At 38.7% G+C, this 19,843-nt stretch overlaps 2 protein-coding genes across 15 annotated transcripts in view; both read right to left on the bottom strand.

Annotated features, from left to right (window-relative positions):
• The window catches only part of SUSD1 (sushi domain containing 1), a 58,569-nt gene extending 39,278 nt beyond the window's left edge, over positions 1-19,291 (bottom strand). For 7 of the 10 annotated variants that reach the window (XM_079331642.1, XM_079331645.1, XM_079331644.1 and 4 more), the window contains exons 1-3: positions 19,152-19,291; positions 9,428-9,594; positions 139-270 (exon numbers count right to left, since the gene is read on the bottom strand). In XM_079331642.1, the coding sequence (XP_079187768.1) occupies positions 139-270; positions 9,428-9,512 (217 nt within the window). In that variant the 5' untranslated portion in view covers positions 9,513-9,594; positions 19,152-19,291. Of the gene's footprint in view, positions 1-138; positions 271-1,627; positions 1,644-1,975; positions 2,077-9,427; positions 9,595-19,151 lie in introns of those variants that run through there. The other 3 variants (XM_079331641.1, XM_079331640.1, XM_079331639.1) reach the window with 3 other exon arrangements.
• PTBP3 (polypyrimidine tract binding protein 3) overlaps positions 10,773-19,843 on the bottom strand; it is a 45,271-nt gene continuing 36,200 nt past the window's right edge. For all 5 annotated transcript variants that reach the window (XM_079331649.1, XM_079331652.1, XM_079331651.1 and 2 more), the window contains one exon: positions 10,773-19,680. In XM_079331649.1, coding sequence (XP_079187775.1) covers positions 19,548-19,680 — 133 coding nt within the window. In that variant the 3' untranslated portion in view covers positions 10,773-19,547. The remainder of the gene's footprint in view (positions 19,681-19,843) is intronic.

A 19,843-nucleotide genomic window follows, 5' to 3' on the forward strand; every position in this document is an offset into this window, starting at 1 on the left:
CAAATACATTCTATGGGAAATTCTGCCAGGAAATGACAAAGTTTTTAGCATGCTTCAAAGAATTAATTAAAATTACTTGAGAAGAAGCATTTTAGATATTTGCAGAGTTTTTTTCCATTTTATAAACAGGCAGCCTACCTTGACAATGAGTTCTTCCATTGCCTACAAATCCATAATTACAGATACAAACACTTTTTCCTCCACTTTGCTGACATGTTGCATGAATGTGGCAAGTTGCACAGACATCGGAAATGGATCTGTTCACAACTGCTTTAAGGACAAAAAAACACAATTACCTTTTTTAAAGTACTTTACAAGTGACATGGTAGGATAACCAGCACAGAATTCAAAGTGGAGATACAATCCAGATTAAAACACACTGAATAGACCACCACCTCATTTTGAAACTTGTAGAAAAACCACAGCTATTATAAAAAAAGACTAAAAATGAAAAATAAACAAAAAAGACTAAACAAATAACTACACTGAGCATTTTGTTCATCCTTCTCTTCTTTACCAATAATGAAAGAGCTTTTCAGCAATTAGAAAGGTTTAGAAGGCACATAGTACATAGCTCTATCCAATATAATTAATCTTTTCTCCATATGCATTTTTTCTCTTATGTCTTTATTTCTGTTTCCTCTGTTGTGGGGTTTTTTTTTTCTATTATTTACACATAGACATTTGGGATACTTATCAATCTGTTTGTATCATGTGTCCATACAGTAAAAATGTTATTCATAAAAATGTTGTGAATGCTGCCAGGAGTAAAATGACTTACAATAAAGTAATTTTAGAAATTAATTTATATCAAAAGTGGTTGAGAAGTACACAACCTAATTTACTATAATTTGATAGAGCTTTAAATATGCATGAAATTAGAATAAAATTCAAATTTGCTCTCTTTTTTGTATTCATACTTCCAGGGCATTATGTTCACTTTCCTCCTTTTTTTTTATAATCTCTTTGTTATCACACATACCCTCTCTTTCTAAATCCATCAGAATGGATGGATTTAATGTAAGCAAAGCATGCACATGCTAATGCCTTCTTACATTTTAAAAGAAAGAACTAAGACTGCACAAGCTGATGTCTAATGGTGCTTGACACGGAAGTATGGAATTTCTTACTTTTCTAAGATAGCTGAAATTGATAAGAATACTAACATCACTGTATATTTAGCATCTTCAACAAAATTTTGAATATTCTACCATGTCTAAATTCCATAACTGGAAGGAGAAAGCAGTTGAACACTAGTATTATTTTATGCGTCAAATTATCAATGTGATAAAACTGCCCTTCCACATGTACGTGGTTTGATTTACTCACAGGAGTGTCTTAAGGCTGTGGGAAGCATCATAAATTTCTACTTCTTATCCATGCTTTTATATACTTGCGTGCGTGTTTCTGATAAGAAGACAAAACAAAAACTGCCAGCATGCAATGGCAGCCAACACAGACCAGAAAATTGTATTTACTAACAGCCATAGAGAGAACTTTCTCACGATGCCTCAATCTTCTGATAAGACATGAGGGTATCCTCCTCAGATTGCTGCTTCAGGAGATAAAAAAACATATTTCCAACCCCCGACTCCTTTACTACTATGGCTGAAATTTTATTACTTACTTGTCCTTCACAACACACAATTTATTATGCCAGCACTACTGCCACCTCACTGTTTTGGTCCTACCACGAGGTCGCTGCCACCACCGCTATCGGCAGGTGCCGAGGAGACACACCAGCCACTGCAAAGGGAAGCACCACCAGCCACCCCCGCCACCAGCGCCGCGAGTATCACCGCCATCGGCACGGGATGCTCCGCCACTACGCCACGCACCCCAGCACGGGCTGCCCCCAGCACCACCACCAAGGACCGCTCCGCCACCACGTTAAGGGCTGTCCGGCCACAGCAGCGCCTGTGGTCGGGCAGGACCGGTGCCCTGTCCCTGTCGGTGTCCCCCCGGCCGCACTCACCCCGCCGCCGCCCCGCGCACAGCGCCAGCGCCGCCAGCGCCAGCAGCAGCGGCGCTGCGGCCCGCCGGCCCCCCGAGCTCATGGCCGCACGGCCCCGGCGCCTCTGCATCGTGCCTGGGGCGGAGAGAGGGCAGGGCACAGCCCGCGGGTCCGGGCGGAGGTGGCTAGCGGGCGGCACGCCCTTATCGCCGCCGCCGCGCCCTTGGCCGCCCGGGGCCTTTCACCCTCAGAGAGGCCCCTTTCCTCCCCGGCCTCGCTGCCCACAAAACCCTCTATTTTTCTTCCTCTTTTTTTTTTTTTTCTTTCCTTTTTTTTTTCCCCTTTCTCTCCTGGCACAATTCCTTTCCTTTCCCGGGACACCGCCTCTGCCCCTGCCAGGCAGGTGGCAAGGCTGATAAGGGCTGCTGCTGTCCATAGCCCGGGGGCGGGGGGCAGAGACGGATGGTGGGATTATTTGCGATTCCCGGGAAGGGCGGCTGGATGGACACACCTGTTGTAGGCGGGACATGGGGCCTGCAGCCTCGCAGCTGCAGCCCCGGGTCAAGATGGCACATCAGCCCTGCGATGTAAGAAGCTGGCGCAGCCCTTAGTGCTTGAATTAAAGCTGTCTCAGGGCAGGCCTTAGAAGCTCAGGTGAATCCCCAAACCTCGGGTTTGGGCAGGACCAGTAGCGCTGCCTGAAGAGTTTGCTGCTGTTAAAGAGCAGTAATAGCCCTAGAGCTCACGGTTCTCATTCGTGTCTGTGAGCCCACATTTTAGAAAGCTGCATAAACTTTCCATCTACAAATGCAGTTCCCCAATAACCACAATAGAGGAGTGCCAAGGTGAGGAATTGCAGAAGCCCAACACAAAAGCAGAATTAGGTATATTTGCTCTAATGAGATTCCTGAGGAAGTTTTGCTCATGTGCCATGGTGGCTTTTCATTAACGCCCTTGAATGCTAACTCAGCCCAGTCCTCCATCACCACTGCAGTTAAATGACACAACCTGATCTTTTACTGCTGTATTATAACACCAAACTATCACTGTCTGATCTCAAGGGACACAAACCCCAGTTTCATAGAATTATCAGCTTTATTCATTTAGTTACATAAATGGCTCTCTTACAGGTTTTAGATTTTTGGTTCATTGTTTTGGGGGTTGTTTTTGTTTTTTCATTTGTTGTTTTTAAATTACTGTTCTGACCACTTAACCGTGTATACACTTTTAAACAGCTTCTGCTACACTTACTCATCTTGACCAGATTCTTCAGCAGCAGCCAGGTGACAAGTGATCCTGCCTTTGGAAGTTCACATTACAGATGTCATTACTGCATATTTCTCCCTTAAAATTAATGAAATCAGAAGTATGCATTGTCAGTTGTGTTAAATAGCTTATCACTATAAGGAATGGTTCAGAGAACAATTGTTCTGCACAACATATTAAAATGGTTTGGAGATCACAATTTTCCTCTTCTTTGGCAGCCCACTGTGTAGCAGACCTACTAATCACTGCAATTTCTACTGTTCCTTTCATAAAAAGTAGTGGAAGCAACTTTTTATAATTATAAACACCTCATGCAGCAAACAGGAAAATATTTTTGGCATGAAGCCTGAAGAAATACATCATATGTATAAAGAGAACAAATTAAAAATTGTAATGGAAACATTCTTTAAAGAAAGTAACAAAGATGTGTATCAGCTGAAAAAAAAGTACAGGACCTTGACTGGAACTAACCTCCTTATTATGTTCCTGTCCATTGTGTCTCAGACAATTAACTGTGTTTAAGACATACTTCAGAACCAAGTAATTAAACTACATAAAGACTACTTTAAATTCAATGCATGGACATATGAAATAATCAAAAGATGTTGAGAGGTAATTTTTTCTGTTTTCTGCTCTACACCAAGGTCAACTTTGTGATTCCTGACATACTTGTCTAATTTGCTCTTTATGCTGACAGTGATATAGAATTCACAGCATTCCCAAACAATCTCTTCCACTACTTCAAGTTTGAATCCACCAGTGAGATCATCACAGATCACTTCTGCCCTGAGGTCACCTGCCCAAGCCCTAGTTAATTGGTACAGAAAGAAATTAAAGATTCAGGAGGGTAAGACAGGCTAGTGTCCCAACATGCTGATCCTTAACATCTTGGGCAAATCTTGCTTGTTTCACATAAAAATCTCTCTAATGAAAACACAGATTAATATTTACCTATATTTTCTGTTCTGGATAGAATAAAAATTTTAATCTTATCCTTGTCAAACCTCAAGGAAGCTTTGTAATTATGGTGTTTCCTTCATCCCTAACATTAAATTATGAAGAAGATGTATGTACCAGTACTTTCTTCAATTTTTCTTCTTTGTGAAAAAGAAGTAGTTGTGATGGTCAAACTAACTAAATTCATCCAGAGATGTTTCAAAGTTTCCTGTGTATTTTTAGATGGCAAGTGTCTAAATGCAGATAACTGAAAATCAGAAGGGCAAACTGGATTAAACATCTTCTCAGCCATCTGTATTTGTTCTGTCTCCTTTGCACACAATGAATATCACCATGCCATCTAAATCTCTTTGGTTTTTTTCTCCTAAAGATTTTTGGCATAGATTACAGTGCTTATTTTGACACATGAAGACAAAATATTTGATACTAATAGCTCTTTCAGCAAACACATTTTTAAAACCACAGCAAACATCTTCGGCCAGAGTGAGTAAATGCATTTCATCCTTGTTAGCAGATCACTCAGCTATTCATAGTGCAGTTGCATTCTCGAACAGCTTGCTATTCAAGTGCTTCTTCCCAACTAGCAATGAAAAGAGTAACTGCAGCTTGATGGAAAATTCCTTCTATCTGAATTTTGTCTCTCTTGCCTATTTAAAATTAATCAAATTAATAACTTGTTTCTGGTTACAAATTTAGTTCCCAGAATAAGAAACACCAATTGTTGAAAATAACTCCAAATTTCAGAAATAACTGCAAATATTGGCTGACCCTCTGCAGTTTCTATTGAAAATGCTTCAGTAAATGCTGTGCAGAAGTAAAGCAGTATCTTGTACAATTTTTTCTTAAAGGAAATATTATCACTCAAGTTGTTTGCAGTATTTCTGTTTGTACTCTCAGGGTGTCTATGTCATGGTCTCTACTCCTAGCAGATGAAGTCAAGATGAAAATGTTTCTGTAGAAGCTTTGGATACCTGACTTTGAATCTTAAATATTGAACGCTTCTATACTATTTGCTTAGAGGATAGACCTTGGATGTAACACATATCAGCATATGTCCTATCTATCTTATAACAAGGCATACTAAGTGATAAAGCCTGCTGAGCTGACAGTTATGCTAATCAGAAAAGCAGCTCTCCAGAGCAAAAGGGCTGCTATCTATGGGCTTTAGCATAGGAGATCAAACTGGGCTTTGCCACAAACCCACTGGGAACTTTGAAGATAACCTCTCTCTGCCTCTTTTCACTTCTCCCTGCCACTTAGATGTGTAACTGGGATAGTATTCCTACATAAGTATGTATCATGAAACACAACCTCTGGTAGAAGCTTTCATACCACAGCCCCCTTTCCATACCTCCTTTTTAGAAGTCTTTAAGACACAAGGACTTAGTGTGTATTTATGGGGGGGTGTCCTAGTATTGTCAGATCTGGAATATCATCCAAGAATACTGCTGATAGCCACTGCTTCTGATTGTTTCATGCTGTTTCTTTTTGAGGGTTGTGCCTACTGAAGACCATTGTTAGGAGGTAAGAAGCAGATAGGCACAAAGGAAAATTCAGAGAGGACCACTAACAGCACCCCCTTCATACATTAAAAAAAAAAAAGTTACTAAATAAAATATATGTTGTGATTTTTTTTCAGCTCCAAGTAGATGAACAGACGTCTTTTCCTTTCAAATCCTAAAATATCTGCTAATTTCTAAAGAGAAAGAACTTGGCAACAAGGTTAATGCTTTCTTCTCTGCCGGACTTCCCAAGCTCATCCACAGGGGTGTTGGCCTTTCTACTGCAGCTGCATAAAACTTACTAACAGCTTGTCAGTAAGTCAAAATTTAATGACAATGTCTTTGACAGTACAGGAGAAAACCCAAATCCCTTTTCTCACCATCAGCTTTGCTGTATTTATGGGCAAGATGAGTCTAAAAGTGAGTCTAAAAACATTAGATGGGAAATACGGCAACTTGTCAAATTGTATTACCTATGAAGACAAATTCCATATTTGCATCTTATGAGTTCCTGGCCATCCTGCATGAACATGTTCCTGTGAACCTGCTTTAGCAGGTAAGTTGAATCAGATGATCTCCAGAGGTGCCTCCCAACCCCAACCATTCCATGGTCCTGTGACCAGAGATAATAAACCAAACCACTCTGAAGCTGTTCAGGCAGCTGGGAATTCTTTTGCCATGGCTTCTTTATCTATGGACCAATTGTATTTTGTCACTAGGCAATCTCAGATTTGCATCAATACTGTGCAGTGGAAAAGAAAAGGTAATCTAGTCACCAAACCTTTCATAGTAAATACCTCAACCTTCGCTCCCTGAGCTTTTCTGTTAGCAATTACAACTTCTACAACATGTTTATCGATCTAAAGTAGCTGTTTTTATCTCAATTAGAAACTACCTAAAATTACTATATTTTTAGACCATGGGAATACAAAGCCAGCAGAATGAGTTGGATTTTAAATACATAAAATTACACGTTCATTGGAATAAATAAAGAGAATCCTTTTGTTATGGTATAAAACCAGCACAAGCTCTGCTCTTTGGTCTTGAAAAATTAAATTAGGTGTAACTATTATTTCTACATTTACTGGCAATCAGAGGAGAAATACACCCTGGGTGATGGCATTTCTGTGTTCTTAGAATTTGTAATAAAGACTTAAGATTGGCATTTCTATGGGAAAAAAAAGGCCACCCAGTATTTTCTTTTATTTTTAATTTGAATTGCAAAGCTGAAAGCCCTATTTATCTTCAAAAAGTACCTGCAAGAAATCAAGTTTGTCTTACAATCACAGAACCACAGAATGGGAAAGGTTAGCAGGGAGCACTGGAGGACCCTGGTCCAACCTCCCCACTCCTACAAGGTTATCTGAGAACACATGGCACAGGATTCCATCCAGAATATCTCAATTGAGGGAAACTTTGGAAACTCTCTGGACAATCTGTTCCAGTGCACTGTCCCTCACTCTGTAAGGAGGTTCTTCCTTCTGTTCAGGTGGAACTTCTGTGCATTCATTTCTGCCTTTTGTCCTATTTCTTGGCATCACTGAGCAGAGCCTGGCTCCATTTTCTCAACACTCTCCCTTCAGACACTCATACACCCTTTCAGTTGTCTCTTCTCAAGGCTGAACACACCCAGCTCTCTCAGCCTTTCCCCATAAGAGAGATTCAGTCCTTTGATCATCTTTTTTGCCCTTCACTGGACCCACTCCAGGAGCTCCATGTCTCTCCTGTACTAAGGAGCCCAGAACTCGACACAGCATTCCAGGTGATGCCTCACCAGGGCTGAGCAGAGGGGCAGTATCACCTCTCTGGACCTGCTGGCTATTCTCCTTCCCATGAAACTGAGGATACCATGGACCTGCTTGCCACAAGGGCACCACTGGCTCATGAACTCTCCAAACAGCAGAAAGACTTGGCATTCAAATAATGTAAGCCCATGAGAACTAAATGATGACTGACCACTCAGGCCTGCACAAGGCTGAGAAATTTTTCTTGCTATGTGCTACATGAAGCCACTGTCTAATTACAATTACAATTACAATTTGTTTTATTTTATACCCATTTGATGCACAGATGTACACCAGACTTTGGCTGAAGGTACAGTCCCATCATTTGGAGAGTAAGAAATCCTGTGTATGTCAGTTTAGAAGTGTGGTTGTTTAGATTGGACACTAGTCTTCAATGCGGACAGAATTAAGATTATTGAGCAGGATTGAGAAAGTTCAGCATCTTAATCATGCCCAGTGTTTCTAGACAATTGATCTGCAAAGTTAGAAGCAATTTTCCTGTTCATGAGACAGTAAGTGAGTGAAATAGCCCAAGCAAGACAGAATGCTGCTGCTAACATCTTATGGTCAGACCCTTCAAAAGTAACCTCTCCCTTATCTATTTTCCTGATGTTGAATGGCAACAATGACCTAAAATATTTTTGAAGGGCCTTGATTAAAATCATATGCATAAAAAAAAAACCTAAATGAAAAATGCAATCTTCCCATTACATAAAACTGGGAGAAACTAAGCCCTGGAGAATAAACAGTTTGTGTAAAAGCTAGAGATACACAGTGATTTAACAACTTCCTCAATGAAAAACTGTTCACATACATAGCATAGTTCTGCACTGGTGAATAAGGAGCTCCACAAAGAGTTTTAAGTTCTTTGGGAATCTTACAAGCACATATAGCATGCCTTGAAGGAGAAATTAGTTCGGGCCATCTTGTGTCAGACAGGCTGTAATTGGCAGTACCAAACCAGAGCAGGAAAAAAGACATGTATACCATTACAAGTCTTAGCATCAAGAAGTGTCATGCTGTTCATTAACCTTTGTGTCTCTGTAGTTAAATCAACATGGAAAGATCAAATGCTCAAAGAATATAATGCATAGTTATTTGCTGTTGAAACAAACAAATTCAACAATGATGGAGTTAATAGTGGGAGGTCTGCTATTAAAAAATCTTCAACCAATTCAGTATCTGATAGACCAATGAAGGCCCTGAGAGAGCAGATAAACTAGTTGAAACACAAACAACAACAGTATAAACCCTGTATGCTTTTGAAAAGATAACTAAACCTCAGCAAGACAGAATTTTAAGCTGTACAGCTGTAATGCAAACATATGCACAAAAAGGAAAAGACAACATCACACAACCAAACATCACATATGGAGAAAAGTATAGAACCCACTTTCAGTTAATAGATGTGATAGAAGACATTACTTGCATAGTAAACTTTTTACTTTACCTTAAATAAAAAAATTACTTTCAGAGCTTTTCAAAATGATGAGCCATAGTTATACAATTCACAAGATACTTCAAATCTGATGACCAGATAAGTCAAATTCTGCATACACAGAAATGACATTCTGAAGGTACTGTATTGCTGCTACTAAATCTCTCATTGTTTTTGGACAATTTGGCCATAGGAGAGAATTGGAAGAGGGAAGAAAGAGAGGTGATCAGTAATGCTGAAAAGTCAGCCAGTAACATTGCCATGTTTTTTGGTAAGAACCAAACATGACAACTTCAGGTTTTTGTAAGAAGTTTTTAGTTAGAAAAGAACCCACAACCCTCTTTTCCAGCACCCACCCACATTGCATTAACTAAAATAGACCATGGAGCTACAGTTTTCTCCAGACCATCAACAGAGTTCAGAGTACTGAACAGCGGTTGTCCTAATTTCTTTAGCCTTTGTCTTTTTTTTAATGTTTTGCTTCAAAAAGAGCTTCAGTTTTATTTTTACAGGCAGTGACACTTACTGAATATATTCTCTAGGTGTGTGCCAGGCAGCACATGGTAGAAATGGAAGCTGTATCCAACCCCAGAGCTGTAAGCCTGCAGCATTATGCAATATCCTTTAGTCCACTGTCCTTTAAAACAAGTTTCCAAGCATTGACCAATGTGGCTTTGCAGACCAAGAAGGGCTCTGGAGAGAAAAAAACCTCACAGACAACCCTCAATAAAAACCTTTACAAACCCTTCATTGTACAAATAATATGCACACACATGAGAAACAATTACTGTAATTATAGAACAGTCTCTCTTGGAAGCCACCTCAAAGACCATATAGTTTGACCTGCCTGCCATGGGCAACGACACCTTCCACCAGACCAGGTTTCTTAAAGCCCCATCCAACCTAACCTTGAACACTTCCAGGGATGGGAAGTGCATAACTTCTCTAACCAGCCTGTTGCAGTGTCTCACCAGAAATTCTAAAGAAATTGTTCCTAGGATCTAATCCAAACCTGCTCTCTTTCAGTTTAAGGCCATTTGCTTTTGTCGTACTGCTCTTGTGAAAAATCCCTCTCCAGCCCTCTTGTATCTCCCTACAGTGCACAGCTAGAAAAACACTTTACACAGCAGATTTAAGGGAGTAATTACAGAAGGTATACTTTGCTTCCATTAAAAGCTCTGATTCTCACAAAAGGACAGAGTAGCTGTACTTGAAACAGATTGGAAATAAAACACAGGACCTAAAAGTGCTACCCTGATGAAACAGCAAATACTATGGAAGAAGAATGATCTCTAACCTGAGACTGAAGTATTACTCTTGTTGTAAGAGCTTTTTTTGAGCCAGATAACTCATACTGCTACCTTAGCACTAGCCCAAAGGCATTTGTTCTCATTGTCACTGGACTGTTTCTCTCAGGTTTTTTTTCAGTATCTGAGATAAGTTTATGGATAACAGCAAGGGCATTGGTCTGGAAATGGTCTCTGGGATGACTAAGTCTTCTGAGGTCTGTTCTTCCCTCCACACCTTCTCTCACCTACATTCTACCCCAATTTCTGCTTTCATTATCTTTTGTTTAGACATCCTTGTAATCACCTGCTACATGTCAAAGAACTCAAGTATAAATATCTCAGCACAGTTAAGAAAATGGAAGTGTGAATTTTTATTTTCAAAGCATACAATTATCTTCTTTCCAGCTCTGCAAATGGCTGAGTCCTGGAGCTATAAAGAAATCTTTTGGGACTGATCCAAACCATATGAGAATTAAGATGCTGGCAACTTCACCAGTTACTGCCCTTTCTCTTTCAGCTTGCAAGTAACAGAGAAAGTTCTGGTATAAAAAATTTTATATATGTGTTATTTAAAAGTTGTACTTTATTTTTCATTTTCCAAGGCAGACATTTATAAAAACTGCTTAAGGAATAAAAATTACTGTGATTGTATTGCAGGGTTAACAAGAGGAGACAAGAATTCAAGATGTTATTTATTTTTTGGTTAAGGAGTAATGGGAGAAGACAATAGTCAGGAATTTCACTCTCTCATACATTCTCAGGCAGTCTTCATCAAAAAAAAAGAAGCCAGATTATGGCCACCAAGAGCTACAAGTTTCCCCAGAATGCTCATTAAGTATTTAAGTATCAAGGAAAAAAATCAACAGTTATACATGGCAACTTCATATGTAGCCTATGGAGAATAGGCATTTTGATGAAACCAGCAATTCAGTCTAAACAGAATCAGATTTTTCTCCCTACAAAAGCATCTACACTCAGAGATTCGTAATAGCATAATTTACTAGGTGGCAGACAATTAAACCCTTGCCAGACTAGCTGAAAATTTTAGCTCAGAAAGAGGTGCTGCACTCCTCTAATATTTTTATTTATTGCCTTAGACTATCTGTTTACCATCAATCCTGAATTTCGGATGCATGAATTAGAGGGTCGAAATTAATGTTGTGCAACACTAATTTACAGAAGGGCAATCAAAGGAGTATGAAAGGAAAGCAACCAACAAGGCAGTTGAGAAACAGGAAGCTGAAAGCAGACCATCTTTTTAAACTGTTATTTACATTTTTTAAATCTTCGTGCAAAGGATATGAATTTCGATCTTAAGACTAGAAAAGAGTACAGCATTGTAAAAGATAAAAGAATTCTCAGTGATAAGGCCTCAAATCTCTCATCACTGAAGCCTCTCATCCCTGACTCAAAAACCAAAACAATCATCAACCACTTTGGTTTAGAATTGTAGAATATATTTCCATCCTACTGAAAAGAAGAACTTCTGCCCAGTTCAGGAAACAGTGTAGGTGCTGCTGACTTTCACTTCTTGCTGAAGAGGTGCATTAACCCCCTTAAAGACTTTTGATATGAAAAGCTTTTGTTTAGATGCCCATGTATGCTGAAGGAAAAAATAGAAAATTAGATGTTATTAGCTGCACAATTATAAGACCAGAAAAAAAATGAAGCAATAGACAAGAACACAGGAAAATTTCAGAGAGTACAGTCATGATTACATTTATTAAATGCTGCAACTACTAGAGTCAGGAAATTAGTTAGGTATAGATATCATGTGAAAACCTACTAACCTAAAAAAACAAAATATATTACAGCACAAAAAAAATCAAGTTCACCATGCACTACACAGTCACAAAATAGGTTTCTTTAATACATCTTAATATCTTTTTCAGTTTTAATTCATCTCCACAAATATGGAATACTTTTCATGCAATGCCACAAGATGCTTTATAAATGAAAGCTTTTGCTTATTAAAATATACAGACAATCTTTATATAAAAACATTTTACATTTCCATTTGTTTCCCCAAACACTCTTTTGCCAGATTAAAAAAAAACAAAAACAAAAACCAAACAAAACATGATGTTACAAATATTTACAGTATTTTCTTGTGTTTCTTGTGTTAGATGAACATTTTTATAAACTGAAAGGGAACTTTCATGAACAGATCATGTGAAATGAAGGAATGACAGCAATTCTTAGATATGTTTACTTGAGTACAGTACTAAAAGCAACATATTAACTTTTTGCTTCTCTCACATCATTTGGTTCACATTATTATCTCATTTTCCACTGTTTCTACCACCAGTAATAGCCTCAAACAGAGGCCACTTTGCACTGGGTCTTCCAGTCAGAAAGGAGCATGAGAGAAAACAGATATTTGTATAACTCAGTAAAACCAGAAGTCTTTGGTGAGAGAGTGAAGTGACATACTCTGATGAAAGAATCTACTTGGTTAGCAACTTTTGTCTTGTGCTGCTGCAGTTCTATAGCGAACTTCAGCAGAAAGTGGGTAACATATTCAAAAAGATTTGGAAAGCACTTCAAATCAAATTTATGTGTAGTAGCTTCCCACTCATAAAAAAAGCAGAGCTTCCAAGGAGTGAAAAACTGCTTACAGTGATGACATTAATCTACTAAAGTAAAAGCTTTCTTCATTTATCAAGGACCTTCAATTATGTAAGCATTTAATTTCTTTGGGACTGCTCCAAGCACAACATTTCATTATTATCTGAAGTTGGAAATAACGTGAGTTATACTTGGATTCCTGCATACTGCAGTACAAAAGAAAAAATTGTAATGGGAAAGACAGTAGAATAATTAAATGTGTATTGAAACAATTGTAGTTCACTTCTTGTATAGTCAGTAGACAACATTAATTTTTCACAATATACATTTTCCAGAGGGGGAAAATGTATTTATTTTACTTAAGACACCTACAGATATGAAAAATCCTACATATAAAACTACTGAAGGCACAAAAACTTTGGTCCAATTTTGTTCCTATACCACATCCCCAATCAATAAAACCCTGAAGTAACATACTTCAGAAATTTTATGTTCTGTTAGGATTTGCTTTGAAAAGAGCAAGCAAACAATCTTATATATAGCAAACCAAACTTCAGAAGACAGAAGATAGTTAATTTAAAGAAAAAATTCTGTGCAATCTGACTAGTATTGTTTCAGCATAACACTACCAAGATTAAGTCTGGTAGTTGTGCTCTAACAAAGTATTAGGGGTAAAGGCTAAGGCAAAACAAATCCTTTTGTAGGTAGCCGGCCACTCATTTGAAAAACAGAAGTATAAGCTACAGCATAAAATGGCAAGTCATAGGTCTACATCTCTTATAAATAACTCCAACGTACCACTATCTGACAGACATGAATCAGAGGAGGGCAAGATAATTGATCAGACAGACTTCACTGGCAGCACTATCCACAAAGACTAATAGTTTTCTTGGCATACAAACAGGTTTGTTGTCTGTAATCAGAAAATGCCACAAATAAGAAAGTCTCCACAGACGTGTGGAATATCTTCCCAATAAAAAGGATCTCAATTTATCAGTACACAAAACCAGTGCAACTTACAGGACAAGCAGACAAGGCAACTGAGTCAAATTATGAGTCAAAGTTTCAGAAATTAGTTCTGATGTTTTAAGAGTTCTGCAGAAGTTCAAAAAGCAGAAGTTTTACCATTATATAATAAATGAAGGATCATTTGAAAAGGCACTTAGCTGCTCCTGGGTTGTTAAAAAGGCCTTATTAAGCTTTGAACCAAGTGTGCATCCATCAAAAAAAAATGGTCTAGGAGGTAACTCAGAATTGATTCAAGGACATGACATATACAGAGGCATAAACATACAGTCATAGAATATGCAGAAGTAGAAGCGATCCATAAGGATCATCGAATTCAACTCCTGGCCCCGCACAAGATAGTTCCAAGGAACCACACCATGTGCCCAAATAGCAACCTACACTGTGTACATTACCAGATACTTCAGAAATTAATAACATATGTTAAAGAAATTACAAACCTATGCTTGGCAATTTAAGATAAAGGCAGAATCCTCTTCAGAGTTACACAGTTAACAGGGGAAAAAGGCAAAAGATATATAATGCAGTACATTTAAAGCCTAGTCATATATTAAGGAAGCAAATTGACAGTGAGGACTGTCAAACAGAACAGCGAGGAACAGAAAATTTGCTCCATTTGATTTTTTTGGTTTATATGGACAATTCTTTGAGTAGCTACTTAAAGTTGTCCATAATCTGACCGAAAGGTAGGACTAAGGCCTTTTGAGGTTTTTTTCCATCCACATCACTTTAAGACTCTTAGAATAATAACATTCTTTCCTAAATCCTGCCCTTTTTACAGATAAAGGGATCTGCTATTACTGGCTTTAGAGCATCAAGAACTGAGATGCAACTGTGCTTTTGTACCAGGCACTATTGGGTCAAGCATGAAGTATAACAAATATTCCTTCTGCCATGATTCTTTCCTAACAATACATTGTAATAACAAAGGTGTTATGTTTGTGCTTTCAATTATTCAAGGTGGAATACTAAAAGGGAAAAAGTACCCTTAACTAGTGCCCTCATACTGCTAAGCAAATGCTAAAGATGTACTGGCAAGTTCCAAAGCTTATCTGCATAACTTGTAAAAGCGATCTCCCCAAGAGGCAGCATCTTTCAGATACACATAAATCTAAAAGTATGTTGACAAGAATAACTTGGTTGCAAAAATAGAACATTGAAGGTGAATCAAAAAAGATACACAATACTTGTATCAAAAAACCAAAAAGGTAACATAATATATTTTCAGATCTTTCCAAATTTGGAAAGTAAACTTTCAGATTTTTCCGAATTTAAAAATCTTTATGATTCTGCAGGCAATCTTCACATCAATGCTCACAGTCAAAGGGAAGGTTTTTGAAAGGGCCAGTCAAATCTGGTGAATCAACAAATGCTTCTGGAGCTGTCCCCCAGGGGTTTGGCTACTTTGACCACGGGACTTGCTTTCAGAAACTGGGTCTACTGATGGTTGACAGGGTCCATCTGTCACAAGAGGGCATCTTCTGCCACAGTCTTGCCAAGAGGGTGAGAAGGGCTTTAAACTAAAAATGCCACAGGGAAGGGAACCTCTGTCTATCCCACTCCTACCAGTTTGGTGCCAGTGCCAGCAATAGATTTCTAGAGCCTGAAGACGGATCACAGGTCAGCACAAAAGCACCAGAACAACACCACAAAGGAATTCCAGCTACTCCAGCCGGTAAGTCAGCTTCATTAGGGTTTCATCTTCAGAGTGTCTATCAAATAGCACATAAGAAGAGTAAAACCAAGAAAAATTAGAGATGTGGTGATGCCTATGACCCCATTGATATATCATGGACACATAGTGGGATGGCTCCAAAGAGTGGAGTATTGGAATGGAAGGATATAAGCTCTTGAGGAAAGACTGGAAAGGTAGACAAGGAGGCAGTGTTGCCTCTATGTCAATGACCAGCTGGACATCATGGAGCTTCAGCTGGGGATGGATGAGGAGCTGACTGAGAGCTAATGGGTCAGGACTAAAGGCGGGCAAGGGACAGGAGCCTTTATAGTGGGGGTCTGCTACAGATTTTCTGACCAGGAAGACAGAGAAGATGAGGCCCCTTATAGACAGAGAGGGCAACTCTAACATACATAAACCTTGCTCCTCATGGGGATCTTCAACCACCCTAATATCTGTCAACACAGAAGCACATTAACAATCCAGGAGCTTCCTCGAATGCATTGATGATAACATCCCTCTTCAAGTGATAGAGGAGTCAAGGACAGGAGGTGCTATGCTGGACCTTTTTCTCCCAACAAGGAGGGACTGGTGGGGAATGTGAAGCTCGAGGGCAGCCTTGACTGCAAGGACCACAAAATGATGTTTGAGATCCTTAGGGCAGCAAGGAAGGTGCACAGAAAAGCTCACTACCCTAGACTTCAGTACGGCAGACTTTGGCCTCCTCAGAGATATGTCGTGTAGAGTATCATGGGATAAAGGCCTGAAAGAGGTACCCAGGAAAGCTGGTTGGTATCCAAGGATCACCTTCTCCAAGGTCAGGAGTGATTATCCCTACAAAAAGGAAGTCAAGCAAAAGGATCAGGATGGCATTAGATGAACAAGGAATTCCTGGATTAATTCAAACTAAAAGAAAAGCTACAGAGGGTTGAAGTAACAACATGTAGCCTGGAAGGAAGTGGTTTTCTGACTGGCCCAAGTCTATGAAACCCTGAAAGTTAAAGCTTTGCTTGGAAAGTGGAAATATAGCCTACATTTGAAAAACGGGAAATAAGAAAGACTCAGGGAACTGTAAGTCTGGAAGTCCCACCTTGGTTCCCAGTAAGATGATGAAGTAAATAGCTTTGCTAAGGGCAAATCATGCCTTCTACAACACAGTTATGGCAACGGTGGACAAGAAAAGAGCAACTGATGTCATCTACCAGGACTTGTGCAAAGCATGACATTGTCCCACAAAACTTCCTTGTCTCTTGAATATGATAGGTCGACTTCCAGCTGGAAAAAGAATTGGCTGAATGGCCACATTCTTTGTGATCAACAGCTTAGTGATTGAGTGGAAATCAATAACGAGCAATGTTCTGTAAGGAACAGCACTGGTGCCACAACTCTTAAACATCCTGGTTGGTGACATTGACCGTGGAATCAATTGCACCCTCTGCAAATTTGCTGACAACACCAAGGTCTGTGGTGCAGTCAACACACTTGGAAGGAAAGGATAGGAACGAGAACAACCTGGACTGACTTAGCAGTAAGCCTGTGAGAACCACATAAAATCAACCAAGGCCATTCTGGGATTCTGTGAAATACAAAAGGTAACATCACTTAGGGGAATGTTATTCCTAAGCCAGTTGGACTTTCCAGTACATAGTACATTCTGCATATCTATATAGTTGTGCGGTACAGCACTTATTATAACTACATCTCTGCAGTCAAATTGGCTGCTACTGCTGAGGAGCACGTTCACTGAGGTAGCTGGGGGTGCAGCTGCAGTGGGAGCTGCAGGTGGAGCTCTGGCTGGTGGAGCCCAGGCACAGAGGCCGTGAAGAGCTGACCCTCGGCACAACAAGGGCCGGGGACCTGTGGCCCAACCAGGGGACAGGACTCAGACACGGCAGGAGCCCACGAGCCCAGAACTTCACCTTGGAACAGGGAGGGGATCAAAGCCCAGGAGCTCCTTTGTTCCATGTCCCTCCTCAGAGACACTAGCTCGAGCTGTTAGCTTATAATTGTACTGTGATTAAACTATTTTAATGATTGGGACACCTGAGACTGCTATGGGAAACCTGAGGATGGAAGCCTGGTGTGACTGTGTGAGTGAGGGGGCATAGCTGGGAAGGATCCAGCTACAGTTGGTCCCAGCTCAGGTGGTCCAAGAGTGACTGACAGAGTGGTTCCTGGATGGTCAGCAGGGAAGTTTCCTTAACAATACACCTGTAATCAGTTTACATACCTCAAGGCAGTATCTGGCAAGCTACTATAAGGCTGATTTTGCAAAAATAATTCAAAGGGAAAATTTGAGAAAGCTCACTACAGAATATTTAGATCATGGCAGAAACATACTCTTTCTTCTAGAAAGACAAAGCCATACAAATCAGATGAACAAAAACAGTTATGGATCGCAAAACTTTATAGCAGAAACAAATTCTGCAATAGCTAGAAGTAAATTAATACCATGTTGGATAGAAATTGGTCTTCAGAATGTGGTAAAATAAAATTAAATCAATTTTCAATTAATTTATGTGAAAGAAAACACTAGGAAAGAAAAGTTCTTAAAATGCAATTCACCTTATTAAAATATGATCAAAAGTCATTAGTATTCATCTGTTAGGGAAAACCTAACTGCATCTCAGCTCATTTCCCAAAGAGGAATCAAGGTTCAGTATCAAACATTTTTTCATACTCACAAAGTAAAGAATGATAGCATTCTATTACCTTAACTTTAATACTGTAAAGTATTAAAAAAAAGGAGAAATGCAGAAATCCAAAAGAGAATATTCTGATAAAGCCTGTGTCTCTCAAAAAGTCAGATGAAGTGTAGGAAATTAATGGGATTTGCTTTTTGGCCTTTCTATATAGATTTGTTTCATTTTTGTAGTATATTTTTTCTAGGTGTGAACTTTTTAACAGGGAAGAACTACCATCACAGAAGTGCAACAAGGTAAATTTAAAGAATTCCTATGTGATTTCACAACAAATGAAACCTCATTCCCATCTTTATCCAATCTCCATAAGAAAGCACAAGAAATTAGAATTCAAAGTATTAATTAATGAAAAAAATTTATCTTGAAGTATAATAGAAAACATTTCCAAAAAGAGCAAGACAAGAATTTTCACAAAGCTCACAATATTTTTGCAAGATACTTCAGACAACACTCTAATCTATTGTTTCATACACACAAGTAAGGCACATAATAAGAAATTAGTTAAATACACAGTAATTTAAGTATTAGATTCAGAGTAGTAAAAAACCTCGAGGTTTAGTTTCTCTGCCCTGAAAGATGATCTTAGCAAAAATAGCTTCTTAAAAAGTTGAGAAACCATCATAGACCTGAATATTTTCCATACGACTTCAAACATTTAATTATTTAGAGAAATGTAAAAAAAAAATATATTTTAAATCAAGGCCATTTGCTTGTTTTATTTTCTCCAAGGTAGACATCTCTTCATAGTAGAAATAGGAATCAAGCTTCCAATCCATAGTCAAGTCAAACTAATTCTCCAATACCACACCTTGAAGAAACTTGTCAAATACCTTTTATTCCACAGAGAGAAGGCACTGCCTTTTCTCTAATAATTTAATCTATAAGAACAGCACAGACATTTTATTTTTATCAACAAGTTATTTGTAAAGATTCACCAAAGTATGGACACATACCCTGGTAACATAAATACTACTTTTAGATGATACTCACAGTTACTGTTTGCTTTTCTTCAAGAAATCCAAGTACTATTTCACATTCAAATTAGTGTTCGATCTGCACAGAGTAGATTTACTTTTTCATTAAACATACTCGTTTGGTACATTGTAAAAGCACTCTAAATTGTTTTGTAAGGCTAATTTCAAACAAAAGCTGAAAGGATATTCTCAAAATATAATTTTAAGGAGGACATTTGATGATAAATAAACCTATTTCACAGAAGAATCCTTATATCGATGACATACTTTCAGCTAGAATCAGAATAAATCATCACTTAATTCTTTGTGTATGAATGAGGTTTTTCTTTCAAGAGATAGAGTTGGTCACAACTGTCACAGTCTCTATATCTAAAACCATTATGCTGCCTTAAAGGGAAAATTCACAGAAAATTCAGATTGAAGATTTTGAGAAGGCAACTCTGAGATGTTGGTTTTCTCCAAAGTCATGATTGTGAAGCTCAATGAGAGCATGAACTGCTTCTTCCACAGAACCCAGCTGAATAAGAGCCATTTTGCAATCTTTCCTGAAGAACAAAAACAAACAATTATTAATCCTAATCAAATTTTTACTAGCCATCACAGAAAAGTGGCATAAGTGTTTTGGTTTTTTTTTCTCAGCTATATCACACATACTTCAACAGCAAAAGAATCAGAGCTCTTTATCCATCTGCTAAAATGTAAAGATAA

The sequence above is a fragment of the Erithacus rubecula genome, assembly GCF_903797595.1.
Source record: "Erithacus rubecula genome assembly, contig: SUPER_Z_unloc_6, whole genome shotgun sequence".
In the NCBI taxonomy this organism is placed as follows: Eukaryota; Metazoa; Chordata; class Aves; order Passeriformes; family Muscicapidae; genus Erithacus; species Erithacus rubecula.